At 48.1% G+C, this 17,053-nt stretch overlaps 1 protein-coding gene across 24 annotated transcripts in view; it reads left to right on the forward strand.

Annotated features, from left to right (window-relative positions):
- Positions 1-17,053, forward strand: part of Fars2 (phenylalanyl-tRNA synthetase 2, mitochondrial) — a 463,399-nt gene that overhangs the window by 346,328 nt on the left and 100,018 nt on the right. For 2 of the 24 annotated variants that reach the window (XR_002396033.2, XM_021260706.2), the window contains one exon: positions 12,913-12,993. The exons of the other annotated variants lie outside the window; for them this stretch is intronic. Coding sequence is in view for 1 of the 2 variants with exons in the window: in XM_021260706.2 (XP_021116365.1) it covers positions 12,913-12,993 (81 nt within the window). In the remaining variant the exon portion in view is untranslated. The remainder of the gene's footprint in view (positions 1-12,912; positions 12,994-17,053) is intronic. 24 annotated transcript variants of the gene reach the window in all.

Below are 17,053 nucleotides of genomic sequence, written 5' to 3' on the forward strand. Positions count from 1 at the left end.
CAGCTCCCTTGATGATGTCAGTGAATGGCAAGTAGTTGCTGTCAGTGTTCATGAGAGAAGGGCTATCAGTCACTTTTAGGAGATGACAGTATTTTGCCATCACCTATTGCATTTTAAAATCAATCTCATGGTAAAATAATTTCTCAAACACATCAACCACTAGACATCTGTTTTAAAATAGCAGTGCTGTACTAATTTGGAGGAGGCAGCAGTGTTTCTTGTGGGGTAGAGTTTTAAAGAAGTGTGATGGGGGTTACTTTGTTGAATCAACATTTCTGTTTGGAGATGTCTAATGAGTATTTCAAGATTCCAAATCATATACGGACTTATGATACTGAATGTCACCAAGAAAACTGCAGCACTCCAAAGGAAGCCCGAAAGCAAGTCCTCCGTGAGAAAGTGCCTCCCATAGGCTAGTAGCTCAGTAGGACCCTGAGCATGGCCTCCTAGGGCTGACAGAATTGTGGTCACCATGTGGGACATTCACCCGGCTCGTGGTGATTTCTCCTTCTCTGGGAAGTGCTTCTCCCTCCCAGTCCAGAGCATGTGTCCTGGCAGCGATTTGGGGCAGTGAGGCTTCCTCTGCAGCCTTGCCTTTCAGCTGATCGGACCCAGACCTCCAACTCACAAGAGAATTTACAATTGCAGATGCCAGAGACGCATCCTCCTTTTGACAGAGGCACTTGTCCATCATCTGCCTTGAGAAGCAGTGAGGCAAAGACTGGCAGTTTACCGAGAAGGGAGCCAGCAGACGCGTGTCGGGGAGTGAAAGGGGAGACCAGTGCTCCAGTCCCCACCGGAGCCTTCACAGTGCTGGAAGCCAGGCCTAGCCTTGCCCCCTTCCCAGACAAACCAGCAGCAGATTTCCATCTCACCCCTGAAGCCCAGCAGAGGAATCCTGGATTTGCTCTGTCCCTGAGTGCCAGCTTCAAGCAGTGGGGTCCTCTTCCCAATCTCTGAGTGGCAGAAGCAACTGGTACACTGGAGAGACTCAGGCAAGAAGCACACAGGACCATGAGGCCTGGAACATGGAGAGAGGACACTTCAGTCACTTCGTGGTGAAGAGAACACACGCTCAGCTAACGGGCCCTTCAGCAAAAGAGACTGAGAACTTGCAGAGTAATAGATGCTCATACAGTTACAGTCAGCTAGGGCTGCATAACAAATACTGCAGGCTGGGCAGCTTAAACAACAGAGTGTTTCCTCACACGGGGAGCTAGAAGCCCCAGATGAAGGTGTCAGCATATAAGGGGTAGCTTCTCCTGTGGCTGTTCTCTTAGGCTTGTAAATGGCCATCTTTCCCCCATGTCCTCATATGGTCATTTCTCTGTGCCTATTCCTAATTTCTTCTTGTAAAGATACGGGGTTGGATTAGAGCCCACCCTAATGGCCCTATTTTAACATAATTACCTCTTCAGAGCCTTGTCTGCCGCCCAGTACATGCACCTCCAAGGAAACATAGATTGAAGGGTCACAATTCAGCCATCGTGGCTCAGGAACGTTCATGGAGAGGCCTTGGTTTCAGCCCAAGTCTCACGTCCCTGGTGGGCAGCGAAAGTGAGGAGAGCAGTGATTTCCTCCCAGAGATGCTTGGCGCAGCCCCAGAATCCAGGCTGACCTTAGGTTGAAGGCAAGGACTGGAGGAGACTTCTGACCGCCTATCAGTTGTTAGTAGTTGAGGTCTCTGTGAATCTCTTGGTGTCTTCAGTTTTGAAGGAGGCCGAGATGGGTTATGTAATGTAGGGCAAACAGCTTTCCCTTGACAGCTTGTAGATTCCTAAATGACTTAGCTGGGCTCTCTGCAGAGCTGGGCTCTGTGGCAGAGTAGACCTGGCCGGGCCACTGAACAAACACCTTTGGACCCAAAGTCAAAGATAATAAAGGAGATGGTACAAGACGAAGGTTCTGCTGTTAGTGGCCCAGTGAGCATCCACAGTCTTGGTATTTTTGTTTTTGTTTTTGCAAAAGCAGCTTTCAAGTCCCTGACTGCCTCAGAGCTGGGAGTTTGTTCTCTATCCCTATGGAGATTTCTGACTGTGTCACTTCCAAATACTTTAAAACAGGTCATTGGATTTTTCATTTTGATGTGTTTCCTCAGCCTTCTTTTGGCTGTTAGTGTATTCCCAGTGTCCTTATACTTCATGTCCTGTCTTGGGAATTATATTTAACCAGAAGGCCTATCGTTGTCAGCGATCATTTTAAATTTGCATGTGAGATGTTATAATGGTAACTCCCTATACTTAAAGAACTCCTCAGGATAGGCACTCACCTGGCAATCACATCAGACAGATTCAGGAAACCCTTGGGAATCTCGGAAGTGAGAGTAGATCCCTCTTACCTCAACAGAGCGAGATGGTTTCCATGGGCTTCTCTTCCTTAACCCACAGTTGCTCTGTTTACAAAGAGGTCAGATGAGGACAGTCCCCATAAGACTCCTGGCTTCGGAGTCTTGGGCAAGCATTGCATGGTGCCCATGAGGGCCACTGCCCAGCCAGAAGGTCCCCTGCAGGACCAGCTGTCGAAGCCCACTTGGGGGGGTGGCCAGCTCCCTGTCTCTGGGTGTGCACTGGTGACTGTCCACCTCTTCAGGTCCCGGGCCTCAGCCCAGACCAGCGGTGGCGAAGGTATGGCACGCGTGCCACGGCTGGTTGTTTGTTACCACTGAAAGCTCTAACCGGTTTGCCGTCCCTGGCAAGACCCTTTGAGGGGCCCCTGCTCCATCCCCGGAGTGTTAGTGCCCTAAGTGGGTCTCAGGCTTTCCTGAAGATAAGTTGCTTCTTTAATAAATTCTCAGTTCGTCTGGTGGGCTTTTAAATAATTTTAAAATTCTGCCTCCATTTTGCTTTATCTACTCAATTACTGGACTAAGCTTTTGTGCTCGTTTTTGTGTCCTCGAAACGAGCACCCACTATGTTGCACGCTGATCTCAACTGATCCCTCCGCATCAGCCTCCGAGAGCTGGGACAGCTTCCCGAGAGCTGGACATCACTGCACTCTGCCGAGTTTTTAAAGACTGTATTCGCATGACCGTGGTTAACTTTGCGTGAGTGTCGCTCACTTCTCCCTGGTGCATGCGTGTGCACTCTCGGAGCCCGTTCTGTGTGAAGTAGGTGCTGGCCTCTATTCGCCGGTTACTGAGTAGTTACAACAGGACGTAAAGGCGGCCTGATTTTCTTCCCATTGCACAGAGCAGCCGAGCTGTATCTGAGGTTTGGCGGTGCAGCCCATTTCTTCTGGGTCAGCGTGACAGACCCGAGGCCAGGGTGCCCGCAGCCCTTGTGCCACCAGCAGAGGTTTCATGACGAAGCCCCACTGCCGCCCGCGCAGTGCATGTTGGGAAGGAGTTCTCTCCTGGAAGACTGTCTTTATTTTCAAAACACCTCCGTTTCCTGGGTGCTGTCTCTCACAGTGCATCGGAGAACCAGGGGCGGAAAGGCGCAGGGACCTGTTCTGCACAGCAGGCGGCTCTGCTTTTGGCCTCTGTGCTCAGGGCTGCCCTTCTCAGTTTGCTCCTCAGCACTTCTGATGGAAGCACCCTCCCCTGTGTCCCACGATGCCTATGCCGGGTGCAGGTAGTGAAACAGGATCCGCGTTAGCCCAGCGAGTAACAGATGAGTGCTTGCCAGAAGTGGTTTCTGTGGGTTGTCACACACTCCAAGCCTGAGGCGTCAGAGACCTCACAAACACAGGCCACCGGACAAACACCTGCGAAGCGCAGCTCAAAGCTACTCTTTTTAGAAAAACTTTCCTCATGCCCTGTCCTCCAGAGAGAGCTGCTCATCTTTGGGGTTCCCTGTACATATGTGTAGGCCCATCAAAAAGCCACAGGCTATTAGGATATTACTGTTTTCATGATTTTCCCATGAGACCATAAGCCCCTTGAAGACAGGAAGTCTGTCTTTGCCGTTTATCACAATGATCGGACAGTTAGCAAATGTTCATTGAATGAATGAAACCCCCACACTTACACTAACATTACATGCGTACACACATCCATCCATCATGCATACATAGATATGTGCATGCATGTGCTATGCGCTTATGTATTCTGTACCATTGCAGAAACACAGTACATATTTTAGGCACCTGTAATTTATTATGGGCAGGTAAGGTCATCACAGTAGCGCACTATAGATGTAGAAACTTTACTTGAGCTCCATTGATCCAGGACAATCCATGAGAAGTGCTCTTCTGAACACTGTAAATCCCTGATATGACTTTTTAAAAAGTTACTTGTCCATTGCTTAAGCTCTCTGATTGCTTGGATTAAGGACTAATGATAGCTTCCCCCCGGGGTAAAACTGATACTCTGAAAAAGAAAAATTCCCAACTGGAAAGTCCTTTGCAGTGTCTTAAGTTATTCTTTCCCATCTAAAGCAGTGGCTTGGGAGCTAATGAGGCAGCGTGTCCTGTCTTTCCTCCTACCTTTCCTCCTACCCCAGCACCTCAGGAAGAAGAATGGGAGATGAGCTTTTAAATGTCAAAAAACCCCCAAAAAACAAACTTCCTTCTGTGCGCCTCACTCCCGCTTTTGTCTCAGTCCTTAGATGCCATCGATCAGGCAAAATGCACACAGCTGGAAGCTCCTTAAGAGGAGGCCAAGTCTGCAGTGCCTTGTGCCAGGTCTGTGAGCATCATCGAGCAGCCAGTCTGCTCTCAGAGCCAGTGCCAGTAGAGGGGCCTGTGAGTCTGCAAAGGCCCCGCTGGGTCCTGGCACCCCAGTGCCTGACAGCCTTGGTGAGGGAGGCGTGTGTGTTCCCAGCAGCTGTGGTTCGGGCGCCTTGATGTGGACACAGCCACAGCCCAGGGGATGAGACTGTAGAAAGTGCCATCAAGGGTGCAGAGTCTGAGTGGCAGAAGCTTCTTAGGAATTTTTTCCAGAAATATTTACTTGAGATTAATTAGGGAAATAAACAGCTCCATTCTAAACTTTAAAGAAAAAGACACCGCTTCTCTATGATCTACACACACACACACACACACACACACACACACACACACACACACACACAAACAGTTTCCTTCCAGGTGGAGGGAGCAAGTGTGCCTGGGCAAGACAAAGAGCTGCGGTACTAATCAGCTTTGATCAGAGCTCCTTGTTATGGTGTTCCCTCGAAAATGATTTCTAACCAATGAGCGCTGCCACAGTGCACCAAGGAATAATTACCTTACACGTGTTTCACTCAGAGCTGTGATTAGAAACAAGATATGAGATCAGAGGGGCATCAAATGAATACAAGAAGGAAAAATCTCAAATAGCAGCCACAGCGTGCAGGCCGTGGGATATTTAGGCAGCACAGAGGCTTGTTGCAGTAGTGGTGTCGGAATTCATTCATTCACTTGGCCAACATGCACTCCATACCTGGGCATCCATCGTCCATGGGATTAGCATGGATGTTAAGGAAACTTATCACATGATGCCCTTACATCCAGAGATGGGCAAGAATGTAGAGGTGCTGTGGTGCAGAGGTGGATTGGAGAGCCTTACTTTGTCACCACAAGTTGCTGTTCCTAGTTTTTAAGTGCAGACTGCCTGATGAAATGTACCAGCCCGAGCAGTAGCTGAGGGCTTCATTATCCCAAGGTAGACACCAAGATCCTGGAAAAGGGAATAAAAGATGTAGAGTAATATTACCAAAGGCAGAAAAACTTGAGGGCAGGCTAGGTCGGGTGGATGGCAGTGAAGACTGCTCGGTCTCTGTAGAAGAGAGGAATGTTTGCAGGGGATTTACTGCACCCGGGCAAAAGAGTTTCCAGACTCTTGTGACTACTGCAGGAGCGTGTTAACAGGAACATCTGCACACTGAGAGGCAGAAACATTTGCGTGATGCTCACCCTGCTAGACCAGCCAGGAGAGACGGTTGCCTCCATTTGTCATTGCCACAAAGGGTTCCTCCACAATGCCACCGCCACCTGGCACACAGGGGACAGCCACCCTTGGAAGTGCCCCTTCCTTCCCTTGGGAGCAACCTTGGGAGCAACCTTGGGAGCTTCCCTTGGGTGCATAGGGTTCTGTTTTGACTTGTTTTCGATGCTGGCCATGGAACCCAGGGCCTCATGCAAGCCATGCGAGTGCTCTACCCCTGAGCTATGCCACCAGCCCTTTTAATCCCTTGTCGGCAGATAGCTGAAAGCCAGCCAGCTAGATCTGTTCATGTACCCTAAAGGTTCACTCAGCACCTTCAGCCATGTGATTCCCTGGAAGCATTCTTGCCAGGTGATCCCCCTGCCTCCCCGCTACTCCCACCCAAGGCCAGGCTCAGGCTGGAGGCTCCAGGTTTCATCTGCCTGTTCTAAATTCAGCTTCGCTGGCTGCTTGCTTATCTTCAAATGTGTCTACAGCTTCAGTCTTTCTTCCTAGTCCCAGTAGGTAGGATACAGATTTAAAAATCCTTATCCTCTGCAAAAGAATTGAGAGGAGCTAGAATGAACAGTATGTTATTGCAGCAGTCATTCTCTGACTATGTTTATAGAGGGGAATGGCCGCACACTCGGGATCATTGAGGAGTCATCTAAATGTGATCTAGAAAACAGACTAAGCAGACGCATAGGAGACTCAGCTCTGGTGATGAAGAAGATGTTTAGGCACAAAATTGTACCTTTTTGAACATCTTCGCATTACAAGCAGAGTAACCAGCATGGATAAGAATATTCTCCCTTCCTTCAAGGATGCATAAATTCTTCTTAGACTCTGTCTGGCAGTAAGTATTAGCTGCCCCTGAAGCAGCAAATGACAGGCATTCTGCCTCGGGAATTAGGGCCCAAACAGAAGGCATTTACCTGCACACAGGCAGAATTAGAGCAGCCAGAATGTGTTCTGAGTGTCCAAGGAGGAATTTGGCCAAGGCTTTGCGACAGTGCGTCTGTTGTTACTTTAGATTTGTTTGACTAGAGTCACAAGCAGAGCAAATTGAGTTGTGTGGTTCATTTGAATATTACCTTGGACGAGAGTAAAGAGATGAACAAAGCCTAAGGTATGAGGGCGGGCGCCCAGCCCCTCCTCTGTCCCCACACTCAGACTGGGTCTTCCAGATTCACTTAGGAATGACTAGAACAGAAGGTGGAGAGTGGGTTCACCTCTTGTTCACTGCCACATAGCCGTTTTCCTGCCTCACCATCCTTCCTCTGGCATTTCCGGGGTGTGAGCTGCAGCAGCAATAAAGGCTGCTGAGTACAGAAGGGGCCTGCCTGAGAACTGGGCGTTGGTCCACTGGATCCCTACTTTTGTCTTGACAAATGTGTTGCCTGGCACAGTCAATTGGCTGCATTCAGTTGACCTGGTGCTTCACTAAACTGGCACAGGCAACAAATTAAAATTAACTGCACAGGCCTCGTGTGTTCCCAGAAGCCATAGGATTAATAAGCCAGAGGCTTTTCAACAAAGAACCCCTCAGCGCTGCCATTTCAGTGCCTTGTGGTGATTGGCTGTCTCACACACACCCCAGTTGGAGTGAGGCATTTTCACAGGTTGTTGGGATTTTTTTCCCCCCTGACAGTTTCATGGAAGTAGGGGACAGGGACAATGCCAGGGACTGCCCTGTTTTCAGGATCCAGCCAGTATTTTTCAGTGTAAATTTCTGGTGGTTTGGCTGATTAGGATGGTGAGTTTTCCAGTAAAATAAGAAGCTGGAACTGATCAGACAGAGAGAGCAGGGAGATACAAGGCAAAAATTGTAAGGTTTTCTTGGAGTCCCTGTGTGTCCTTATGACTTCTTAATGACATCCTTATTCCTGTAGCCTCTCGCTGTTTTGAAAGTTGTCTCGCTTCCCCTAATACCCAGACTACAAGACTGCAGTGAGAACTAGAGAGGACCATGCCCAGCTGCAGTGGCTGTGTCACCAACCAGCCGGGGGACCTTGGGCAGGTCACTTCAACTCTGAGGACCCTTCTCCCCCTGTCCCGGAGGAGGAGGCTGGGGCCACAGAGCCTCACAGACCTCTCCACCATGGCTAGGCTACGCTGCATGCCTCACAAACCTGGGCTTCAGTTAGAGACCACTCTGCGCCAGAGCAGTGCGGGTGTCCAGAGGATCCCCAGCAGGCTTTGGAGTGTGAATCTGCTCCCTGTAGCTATCAGGTTCTTCCTCGTTGCTCATAAGTAATTGCAGCTGAGTATGGAGGGAGGCAAGAGGAACCCCTCCGTGTCTCCTCTGCTGGTTTTCGGCCCTGACTAGTTTGAACTTAGAAGCAGGGGAGTCAGAACAGTGGCCGATGTAGTTTTGGCTTCCTCTTGTTCGCCGTATTCTTCAGCCATGGTCAGGAAGGGTCGAGCTGTTCGCTCTTCCCGGACGACTCTTACTGGGAAGATAGATCCGTCACCTTCCTCCCAGGTCAGGCGCTAAGACTGACTTTAGGGCTCTTCCTGCCTCCTGTCTCCTCCCTTCCTGATAGGGACTGATGTCTTACTCATCTCCATCCCTCTAGCGCAGTGTTAAGACACATAGCGGGTAATCAAAACATACTTATTGACTGCTTTCATCCAAAAGTTAGACTGCCAAGATGAGACGGAAGACATGGAATTAAAACTAGAATTCGGACCAGGGATTTAGCTCAGCAGCCACGGGCCTGCCTTGCAAGTGCAAGATCCTGAGTTCGATCCCCAGTACTGGGAATAAATAAACAAACAAATAAATAAATAAATTTTAAAAACTAGAATTCAGCATCATCAACCATGTTCTCAAAATACAGTGGAAGCTAATATTCTCAGCTGGAAAGTTCTGGTGATTGATCACTTCTGACTTCCGGAGACTGCGTAACTTATTTCAAACTCTCCCAAATCACTGCTTTCTTCATTCAGAAAGTGAGAAAAGTTTGTCCTTTGTACTTCACGCAGCACACCTTCAGTGCAACAGAACAAATCCAGGTGCAAATGGAAGCATCCTGTTTACTGAAGGTCAGTCAGGGAAGGACGAGGATCAGACACAGGTGAAGTGCAAACATGGGCCTCAAGTTCTCTGGAATAGTCAGTGAATGACACCACACACCCATGGCCCAAACAGACTTCTAGACTCCCCCTTCCGCTCTTTCAGTCAGCACGGAACACGAGGTGAGACTGCGGTGTCTGGGGCCGAGCTACCTGGCTCTGGACCACAGCTCTACGCTCCTGTGCTATTGTCTCAGCCTCTCTGTGCCTTAATCTCCTGATCTGCAGAGTGGTGATGATAACATTCTCTGTGGTATCCAGGTGGTCGTCAGAGTTAAATGAATTAAGATGCATCAAGTAGCGGGCCCACTGCCTTCTGGGCTCAACGATAGTAACATTTCTCACTGCAAACAAATACACTTTTGTCTGGTTTGTAGGGAGTCTGGGAGCCCTAGGGTAATGTCAGGTTCCCTTCGAGAACATCACGAACTCTAATCGGGAGTGAATCCCCCAGGTCAAGCGCCATCCCCGAGGTCCCTTAGCAGCCACCCAGCCTCCTCTGCCCATGCAGACTTCAGAGACAGGGTGGGCCTTGGAGCAGAGCCCTCAGTCCCTGCTCCTCTTGGCAGGAAGACTCCCCTCCCCGGCCCTCTGTGCCCACTGTGCCCCAGGCCTGTTGGGCTCCCCAGGAGCAGCTCTTCCTTTCCCTGCCTGGCGTGCTGCAGGTCCAGCTCTAGGTGTCCTGGATGAGACCCAGAGGTACCACCCTCTCCCTGTGCTTCCGGATGCACTCACTACAGGGTGAGGGGTTTGGACCCAGGGTGTCTGGGGGAGTGCCCTCCCGTGGGTCCTGCTTTATGAGCCCCGGGCTCCTTCATCTCTTTTCTGGTGCCTCCTTATCTTTTGCCCTCTCCTTTTCTTTCTGTCCTCTACCCTTCAAAGAATTCACATCCAAAGGCTAGATTATTTTTCCCTTTTTTACTGAACCCTCTTTATTTGAAGTACTGCATCATTCAAGTCCACTACTCTTTTCAAAATTTCCTTTATAGAAACTTTTAGTTATATAAAAATATTTAAGAGCATGTTCAGTGTCCACCCTTCCTCACTAGCAGATGCACTCCGTGGAGATGGGAATTTTGTCCCTGTTGCTTGTGCGCTGCCCCTAGAGCAAAGATGGTACTTGTCGCTTAGTAAATATTTGTTGAATGAGTAACTGCTCTATAAAACAACATTGTCCCATGTATTTATAGTGTCTGTGGATAAATAGTTAAGACTAGGATTTAGGAGCTCCTTGCTGTTCTCTTTTGACAGACTTATTGCAAAAAAAATTTTTTTTTAAAGAAATCACTGAAGCACACTGTGCCTAGCTTGCTGGAGGGTTAATTTTTATAATTATGACAGGGCCTGATAGATGTCCTTGAGTTAACGAGTCTTGCAGAGTTATGGCTGCTGCAAGAAGGTACATAGTTAGCATCTGTTTGTTCTCTGCATCTCCCTCATCCGTGCTGTACATATATTTCAAGGAACATTTCTTTGGGTGCTGTGTTTTTTTCTATTTATGTCTTCACCATAAAAATATAAATAGATCATTTATCTCCGGTATCCTTAAAGTGGCTTGCATCATTTCACTCTTTTGAAGTTTTACATAACCAAAATTTCCATCCCTGGTATACACTGTTTGGAAGCTGAGTGGTTGGGAGGACTGGTCACTTTGAGACCCCCTTCCTGTGGCCCCAGGGGCCTGTGCGCAGGGCCAGGAGCCATGTGTGCTGGCCATGGGGCTCCAGTCCCAGTCATGCCATACCATATGAGTTACCTGTGCTGCTAGTCCTGCTTGACACCAGACCAGGTATTTATGCTTAATGCTTAACATACAATAGCTCCCTTAAAGAGATGCCAACTCCTGGAGTGAATGCCATACTTATTATTATCTTATAGATGAGAAAACAATGCCTAGAGAACTGGGGTAACTTGCCCAAAGTCCATTCCAGTAGTACATGACAAAGCTGAGATTCAAACCCAAGCCCCGTGGTTCTTAGCCTGTAGTCTAATCCACTGGGCTCTAGAGGACAGATCTGTCCTGATGGGGACCCACAGGATCTATTGGGCAGGCGCTGTCTGAGTCACTCCTGAAATGAGTGTATGACTATTGGTGAGTGAAGCCTAAATGATCCCTTCCATTGTCTTTTTGGTGAAAAAAAAAAAAAAGACCCCAGACTTCTGTGAAGGGCCTTCTTAGATCTCTCACAAGTGTTCTGATTATTGGGCATGGTTAGAGTTGACAGTCATATTATCGGGCAAGCAAGAGAAAGCGCCCCACTGTGGAGCCCCTTCCCGTCCCTGTTAAGAACCCTTCCAAACTAGGGCCAGGGGGCTGAGTAAAGTCCTGGACACTTGGGACATGATACAGAATGGGGAAGGCAGCAGTGGTCACCGGAGAGACACACACCACCCGTGTTGTGAGGTCCGCCGGCATTTACTCAGGTTCCAACCTCAAAGTGGACCACACCTCTAATAGGCAGCTCCCCCAAAGACACCCTGTGCCCCCAGAGAGGAACTGCACTCCAGTGGAAAGGGTTGGGACTGAGGGTCAGGTCTCGCGAGCTTCAACCAATTTCTTACACTCCCCTGATTACCCCAATTTCCTCACCAATGGGAAGTTAGGTTAATAGACTTTTGATTGACGATGGAAGATTGAACATAAGGATTAACCTCAGTTGGCTTTGAGACCCTATTACAGTCATTGTGAAATTTTCATGCATGAGTTAAGGACTAAGTGAAAATGAGAGGAGACATCAGCAACACCATTTTGGAAGCCAGAAGCTGTTGGAGAAGTAGTAGGTACCTTGAGCAAGCTCTAGAAAACTGAAATCAAGGTTGTTGGAGGGGAAAAGCAAGAAGCAACCCAACTTTAACATGCAGGCCCCCATACACTGCAATGTTTGAGGAATGAGTAGTACCAGTTTCCTCTGAAAGTTGGAGTAAAGATAGGACTAACGCAGGACGGTCAGTTGAAAATTCATTTGAGAAGCAGAAGCCCAGATGGTCTCCCCATTCTGGGTAGGCAAAGGGCCACTTTGGCCAATAAGTGTTACACTCTTATCTTCTTGGGAGTCTGAGATGTACCCTTCAGAGAGGGTAAAGCAGGGTAGAGAGAAAGGCAAAGGCCATCCCAGAGCAACAGTGGAACCATTGGAGGGTGCTCTGTGCCAGCTGGAGCAGATCGGAAAGTGCCAGCTGCAACTCCAGGAGGTACAATAAACTGCACACTGAGCAGCTGTCCTTACCACCTCCATTTACTGAATATTCGCCGTGTGTGGGACATGTCTGTAAGCATACATGTGTCAATGATTCAAGCCTAATAGTAGCCCAGTTAGGAAGATAATCAGCAACCTCCATTTGCAGATGAAGGGATTGATGCACTTAGTGGTTAATGATTTGCCCAAAATTACGTAGCTACAGTGGCAAAACTGAGATTTGAACCCAGGTGATTTGTACCCAGAACCCCTGACGTGTCTTCCACCTCCCTCTCAGTAGGAGAAACAAAGCCGATGACAGATCAATACAGTGGTGACAGCTGGGAAAACAAGAGGCTGTCGGGGCGGAAAAGCATGCCTGTGTGCTATGAGGCTCAGCAGTGAGCTGGCATCTGTGCGCCATGATCCGAAAAGACTCTTTCATCCCTACACCGGAAACCAGGACCCAGCGTGGGCTGGTCAGGGCTGGGGCGGGAGGCAGGAAGGTCCAGGTGTATTTCTTCTGTTGAGAAGTGCTGTAATACACACAGTACGGGGCTGTCGCAAGAGTCCAGCCAACGCCAGTCTGCTTGAGGGTGGTGGTCCCGGGATGTGACATTGCCTGGTGTGGTCACAGCCGTCTGGATTTGTGCAAGTGGACTTGACAGTGATTGTACAGTAACAAAATCACTAATGACACATTTTTCAGAACTGCCCCTGTCATACCATGCACACTCGAGTGCCTAAAATGAAAAAAAGAACCAAGAAGTAGTGAAAATATCTTATGTAATGACACAGTCATACCTCCTGTAGAATCCTCGAGAAGAACTGAAGACAGATCACCTCGAGAGAGCTGAGTGTGGTGAAGAGGGCATGGGGCTGCTGTCTTTCAGAGTAAGTTCCTTAGGCTTATTTCACGCTTCGAATGTGTATAAGTACAGCCTTGATACAAGCAAAGGCTACGTCTTAGGAATAAATACCTCGCAGTACTGTTATAAAATAAACCGTTTTATCTTCTCGGGAACTCAGTAAATATTAGTTTTCCTCCTTCCCCTTTCTTTCAAGGACAAGTTCATATCCTTGCAGATATTAAACCCTGGTGTCAGCTGTGCTGCGTGACTGCCCACCACTCAGAGTGGCCCCAGCCCTTCAGCGCTTGGATTTGTCAGTTGCTAAGGTCCGTGGGAGGAGAGAAAGAAGGGAACTCTGTTGACGGAGAGCTTTGGCTGGGTGTGTTAGTGTCTGTGGGCCCTACTAGATGTGCAGTACTGACGCAGAAGGTTGGGGAAGACCTCTGGTGTGATGGGCTAGGGCAGTAAGGGCACCTGACCACATCCTGAGGATGGAGCAGGTAGCGCCCCCGGTCGGGGGGTGATGGGTGAGCTCCCCCAGACTGTAAGGAAGGTGTCCAGGACCCTAGCGCTGTCTGTTTAGCACCTCAGACTAGGGCAAGAGACCAGTGTCTCAAAAGGTAGATTTGGGGGTTTGTGTATAAAATGGGGAGGGAAGGGAGAGAGAGAGCACACATATTTATAAAGTATGCCATATGCCACTTGTTCAGTGCAATATGCCACTTTATTTTTATCTCTTCTTACTTCAAAGACAGGGAAAGCCTATTAGTAAATCTAGTCATAGATGTGTATTCATCTACACATACATATTTACATCAAGTGTCTATGTATTGATAAATCGATGTTAAAATGCTTTTCATTTCTGGCAGAACCTTACACCTTAGTGAACTTGGATCCTTTTATTGAAGCATGCCTTATCATTTTACAATACATGCTGAGTTCTCTTATCTGAAATGCTCAGAACCAGAAATATTTTGGACTTTTGGATTTTGGAATATTTGCATAGAGAGAGAGAGAGAGAGAATGAGACTTGAGTCTAAACACAATTTTTTGTGTCATTTACACCTTATGCACAAAGCCTGAAAGTAATTTTATCCATTTTTAAAATTTCATTTGTGTTTTAACTGTAATTCGTCACATGTTGTCAAATGTGGAAATTTCCACTTGTGGCATCGTGTTTATTCAAAGAGTTTCGGATTTTGGAGCATTTTAGATTTTTTAATTAAGGATGTTCAGCCTGTACTTCTTCCTATTGTAGGGTAATTGTGAGTTTGGTTTTTTAAAAGAATACATGATATACTGTAATCTGCTTGGTAGTACAAATGATCTTTATTTTGCAGACCCTACCGTCCTCTTAAAGTTGGAGAAAGGGTCCTTTACTGATTCACACCGACTGGTATTTATTGAACGCCTGCTACATGGAAGGCTTTAGGATTTGCTGGATACAGTGAAGAGTATGGCAGACAGCCCTTAGCCTTTATTATTTATTTATTTATTTATTTATTTATTTATTTATTTATTTTGGTACCGGGGATCAAACTCAGGTCCTTGTGCTTGCACAGCAGGCGGTGAAACCACTGAGCTAAATCCCTGGCCCAATAATTTATTTTAGAAAGGAAGACCATAAGAACTTGGTGACAGCAGTGTGAATCTGACAAGAATCATATGAGAGAGACAAGCAGGCTCCTGCTGGGCCCAGGGGTGGCGAGAACACATCTCATTCCAGGGCTCAGGAAGAAAGGGAAATGAGCTGCATCCTAGGGGTTTGCGCTATTGTAACCCTAAGTAAGCACATCCCCGGCCTCCTTCCATGCACCCTTTTGCTCGTCAATAGCTGTGAGTGCTTAGGATATGCCACAGTCCCTGTGCCACTGGGGGTCCAGCAGGGAACAGAGACAGCCCCCGTGTGGAGGGTGCAAAGGAAGACAAGTGGACAGATGGGCTCCAGCCCTCTTCTGGGACTCTGCCTTGCTTTCTGTGACCCTCGGGCATTTCCTCTGTAAGGCACATGCGCCGTTAATCTCACTCAGCAAGGCCGGGCATTTCCGGGCTGTCTTCGGGTTGGGCTGGTTGGGTGTTGTGTTGTTAGTGCAGCAGCTTTGGTGCCCCAGGATTCTGAAAGCATTCAGGCATCACTAATGGAGCAAAGAGCATCACTGAGCAGCAGAGGCTCCCACTCCAAGCCTTGGGCTGTGGAATCTGAGTCAGGTGCAGGCCCCTGGGTCCTAGGGGAGCAGCAGTGCAGGCCCCCAGCCCGACTGGGGCGTGGACAGAGGTAGAGGGGGTCCTGCCTTAGTGGCCATGGTGTCCTTGCCTGGACCACCCTGTCGCCCCTGCCCACGTGCTCCCTCCCGGCCCGGCCGATGTGGGCACAGACGCCCCTTTTCCAGCCTCTCCATTACAGCGTTAGCCAGCAACAGATTTAGAGACATTAAAGGAGAATTCTATAATGTTCTCCTGGAAATGATGTTAGAAATATTTATCGTGGAAGGAAAGATGTTATCAGACTGGTACATCCTTGGCAAATAATGGCTCTGACTACATTAGTTGCCCTGAAGGTTACAGTACTTCCTTCCCCTCAGCACTGACAGTGTTTGGTAGGAAAAGCAAAACACCCAAAAGCTTTTAACTCATTTATGCTGGAGATCACAGTTTTTTTGAGTTTTTGCATGAAATTCATGTGTGTCACCTAGAAAAATTCAAGGAGCTAGAATCTGATGAGAAAAAATTTGTTATGTTTCCTTGTTATGGGCATTCCAAAAATGGAACACCAGGCATGAAAGGGTTAAGACATAAAGACCTGGAGCTCTACAAGGGTGGGATTCCAGGTAGTACTGTGGAAGGTGCAGAAGGCATTTACCTGCTTCCCATGCCTGAGACCAGCCTGTGGGTAAGTGTCAGCACCTGTCCTTTCCGGAAGTGGCATTCTCTCCATTATATGCTATTCTCTTGCTGTGTCTTCTTAGCCAAATTTTGTTTTCCTTAGCCTCAGTAGAGTTGTGTTCCCGGAGTGCGATCTGAAAAAGCCGTCTTTCTTAGTGTTTGAGTAATAATCCTCTACAACTTGATTCATTTTATTCATTCATTTTTATGTCCAGAATCCCACCTTTCACTGTAGCGGGTAGGTGTATTAGTTTCCTATAGCTGCTCCAACAAATTACCTCCAACTCACTGGCTCACCGCAACACACATTCATTATCTTACAGCTGTGGGGGTTAGAAGTCAGAAGTCTGCCTCACTGTGCTGAAGTCAGTGAAGTCTGGAGGGCCACCTTCCTCCGGAGGCTGGCGGGAGAATCCGTGTCCTAACTTGCCAGGGGACCCAGAATCACCTGCCCGCCTTAACTTGTGGCCTCTGCCTCATATCACACCAACATCACCTCTGGCTCTGACCCTCCTGCCTCCCTCTTATGAGGATGCTTGTGATTATATTGTGGCCACTCACAAATAACCCACATCTGCCCACCTTAAGATATTTAGTTGGACACAGTTGCAGAAGTATTCATGCCTTGTGGGGATTCAGCTATAGATGTCTTTAGGGGACCATTCTTTGCCTATCACTGGAGCTGGCTGAACATTTTTAAAAGTCAGCCACCGTTTTTTTTGTTTTCTCTTTCTCTGTCTCTAGGTATTTGTGGACCAGATTTTCTAAATGTTTAGCCTATCTGTCATACATTAAGAAATTTTAGAAAATTTCTACTGGTTCTTTAAGATAGTGAAGAAACGATCAAGTTATCTCTGCCAGGGTGGTGGGTTATCGCTGAAAACTGAGCTTGAATTCCAGGTTGATTGGATAAAATTGTAGGGAGGCATTAACAGCACCGTAGAAAAGCCAGCATCTCTATTTTTCTACGAAATTCTCCTTTTATCCCCCAGTCAAGTGAAAGACGAGGAAGAGGCCAGTGCTTTTGTCGTTGAAATCACTGTGGATCCTTGCCTTCCGCGTGCCGTGCGATGGCGTCACTGCCTCACTATGGGCACCTGGACTCTGTGCCACACACACCCTCCCTCTCTGGCTGCAGTCTCAGTGGCTGCACAGTCACAATCCGTAGCTGTTCTTCTGGAGGCGTTTGTAGATCAGAGGAAGGAAGCTGGGCGAGCAGG

The sequence above is a fragment of the Heterocephalus glaber genome, unplaced genomic scaffold (assembly GCF_053883595.1).
Source record: "Heterocephalus glaber isolate CG9 unplaced genomic scaffold, H.glaber_assembly_v1.0 deba00001472, whole genome shotgun sequence".
Lineage (NCBI taxonomy): Eukaryota > Metazoa > Chordata > Mammalia > Rodentia > Bathyergidae > Heterocephalus > Heterocephalus glaber.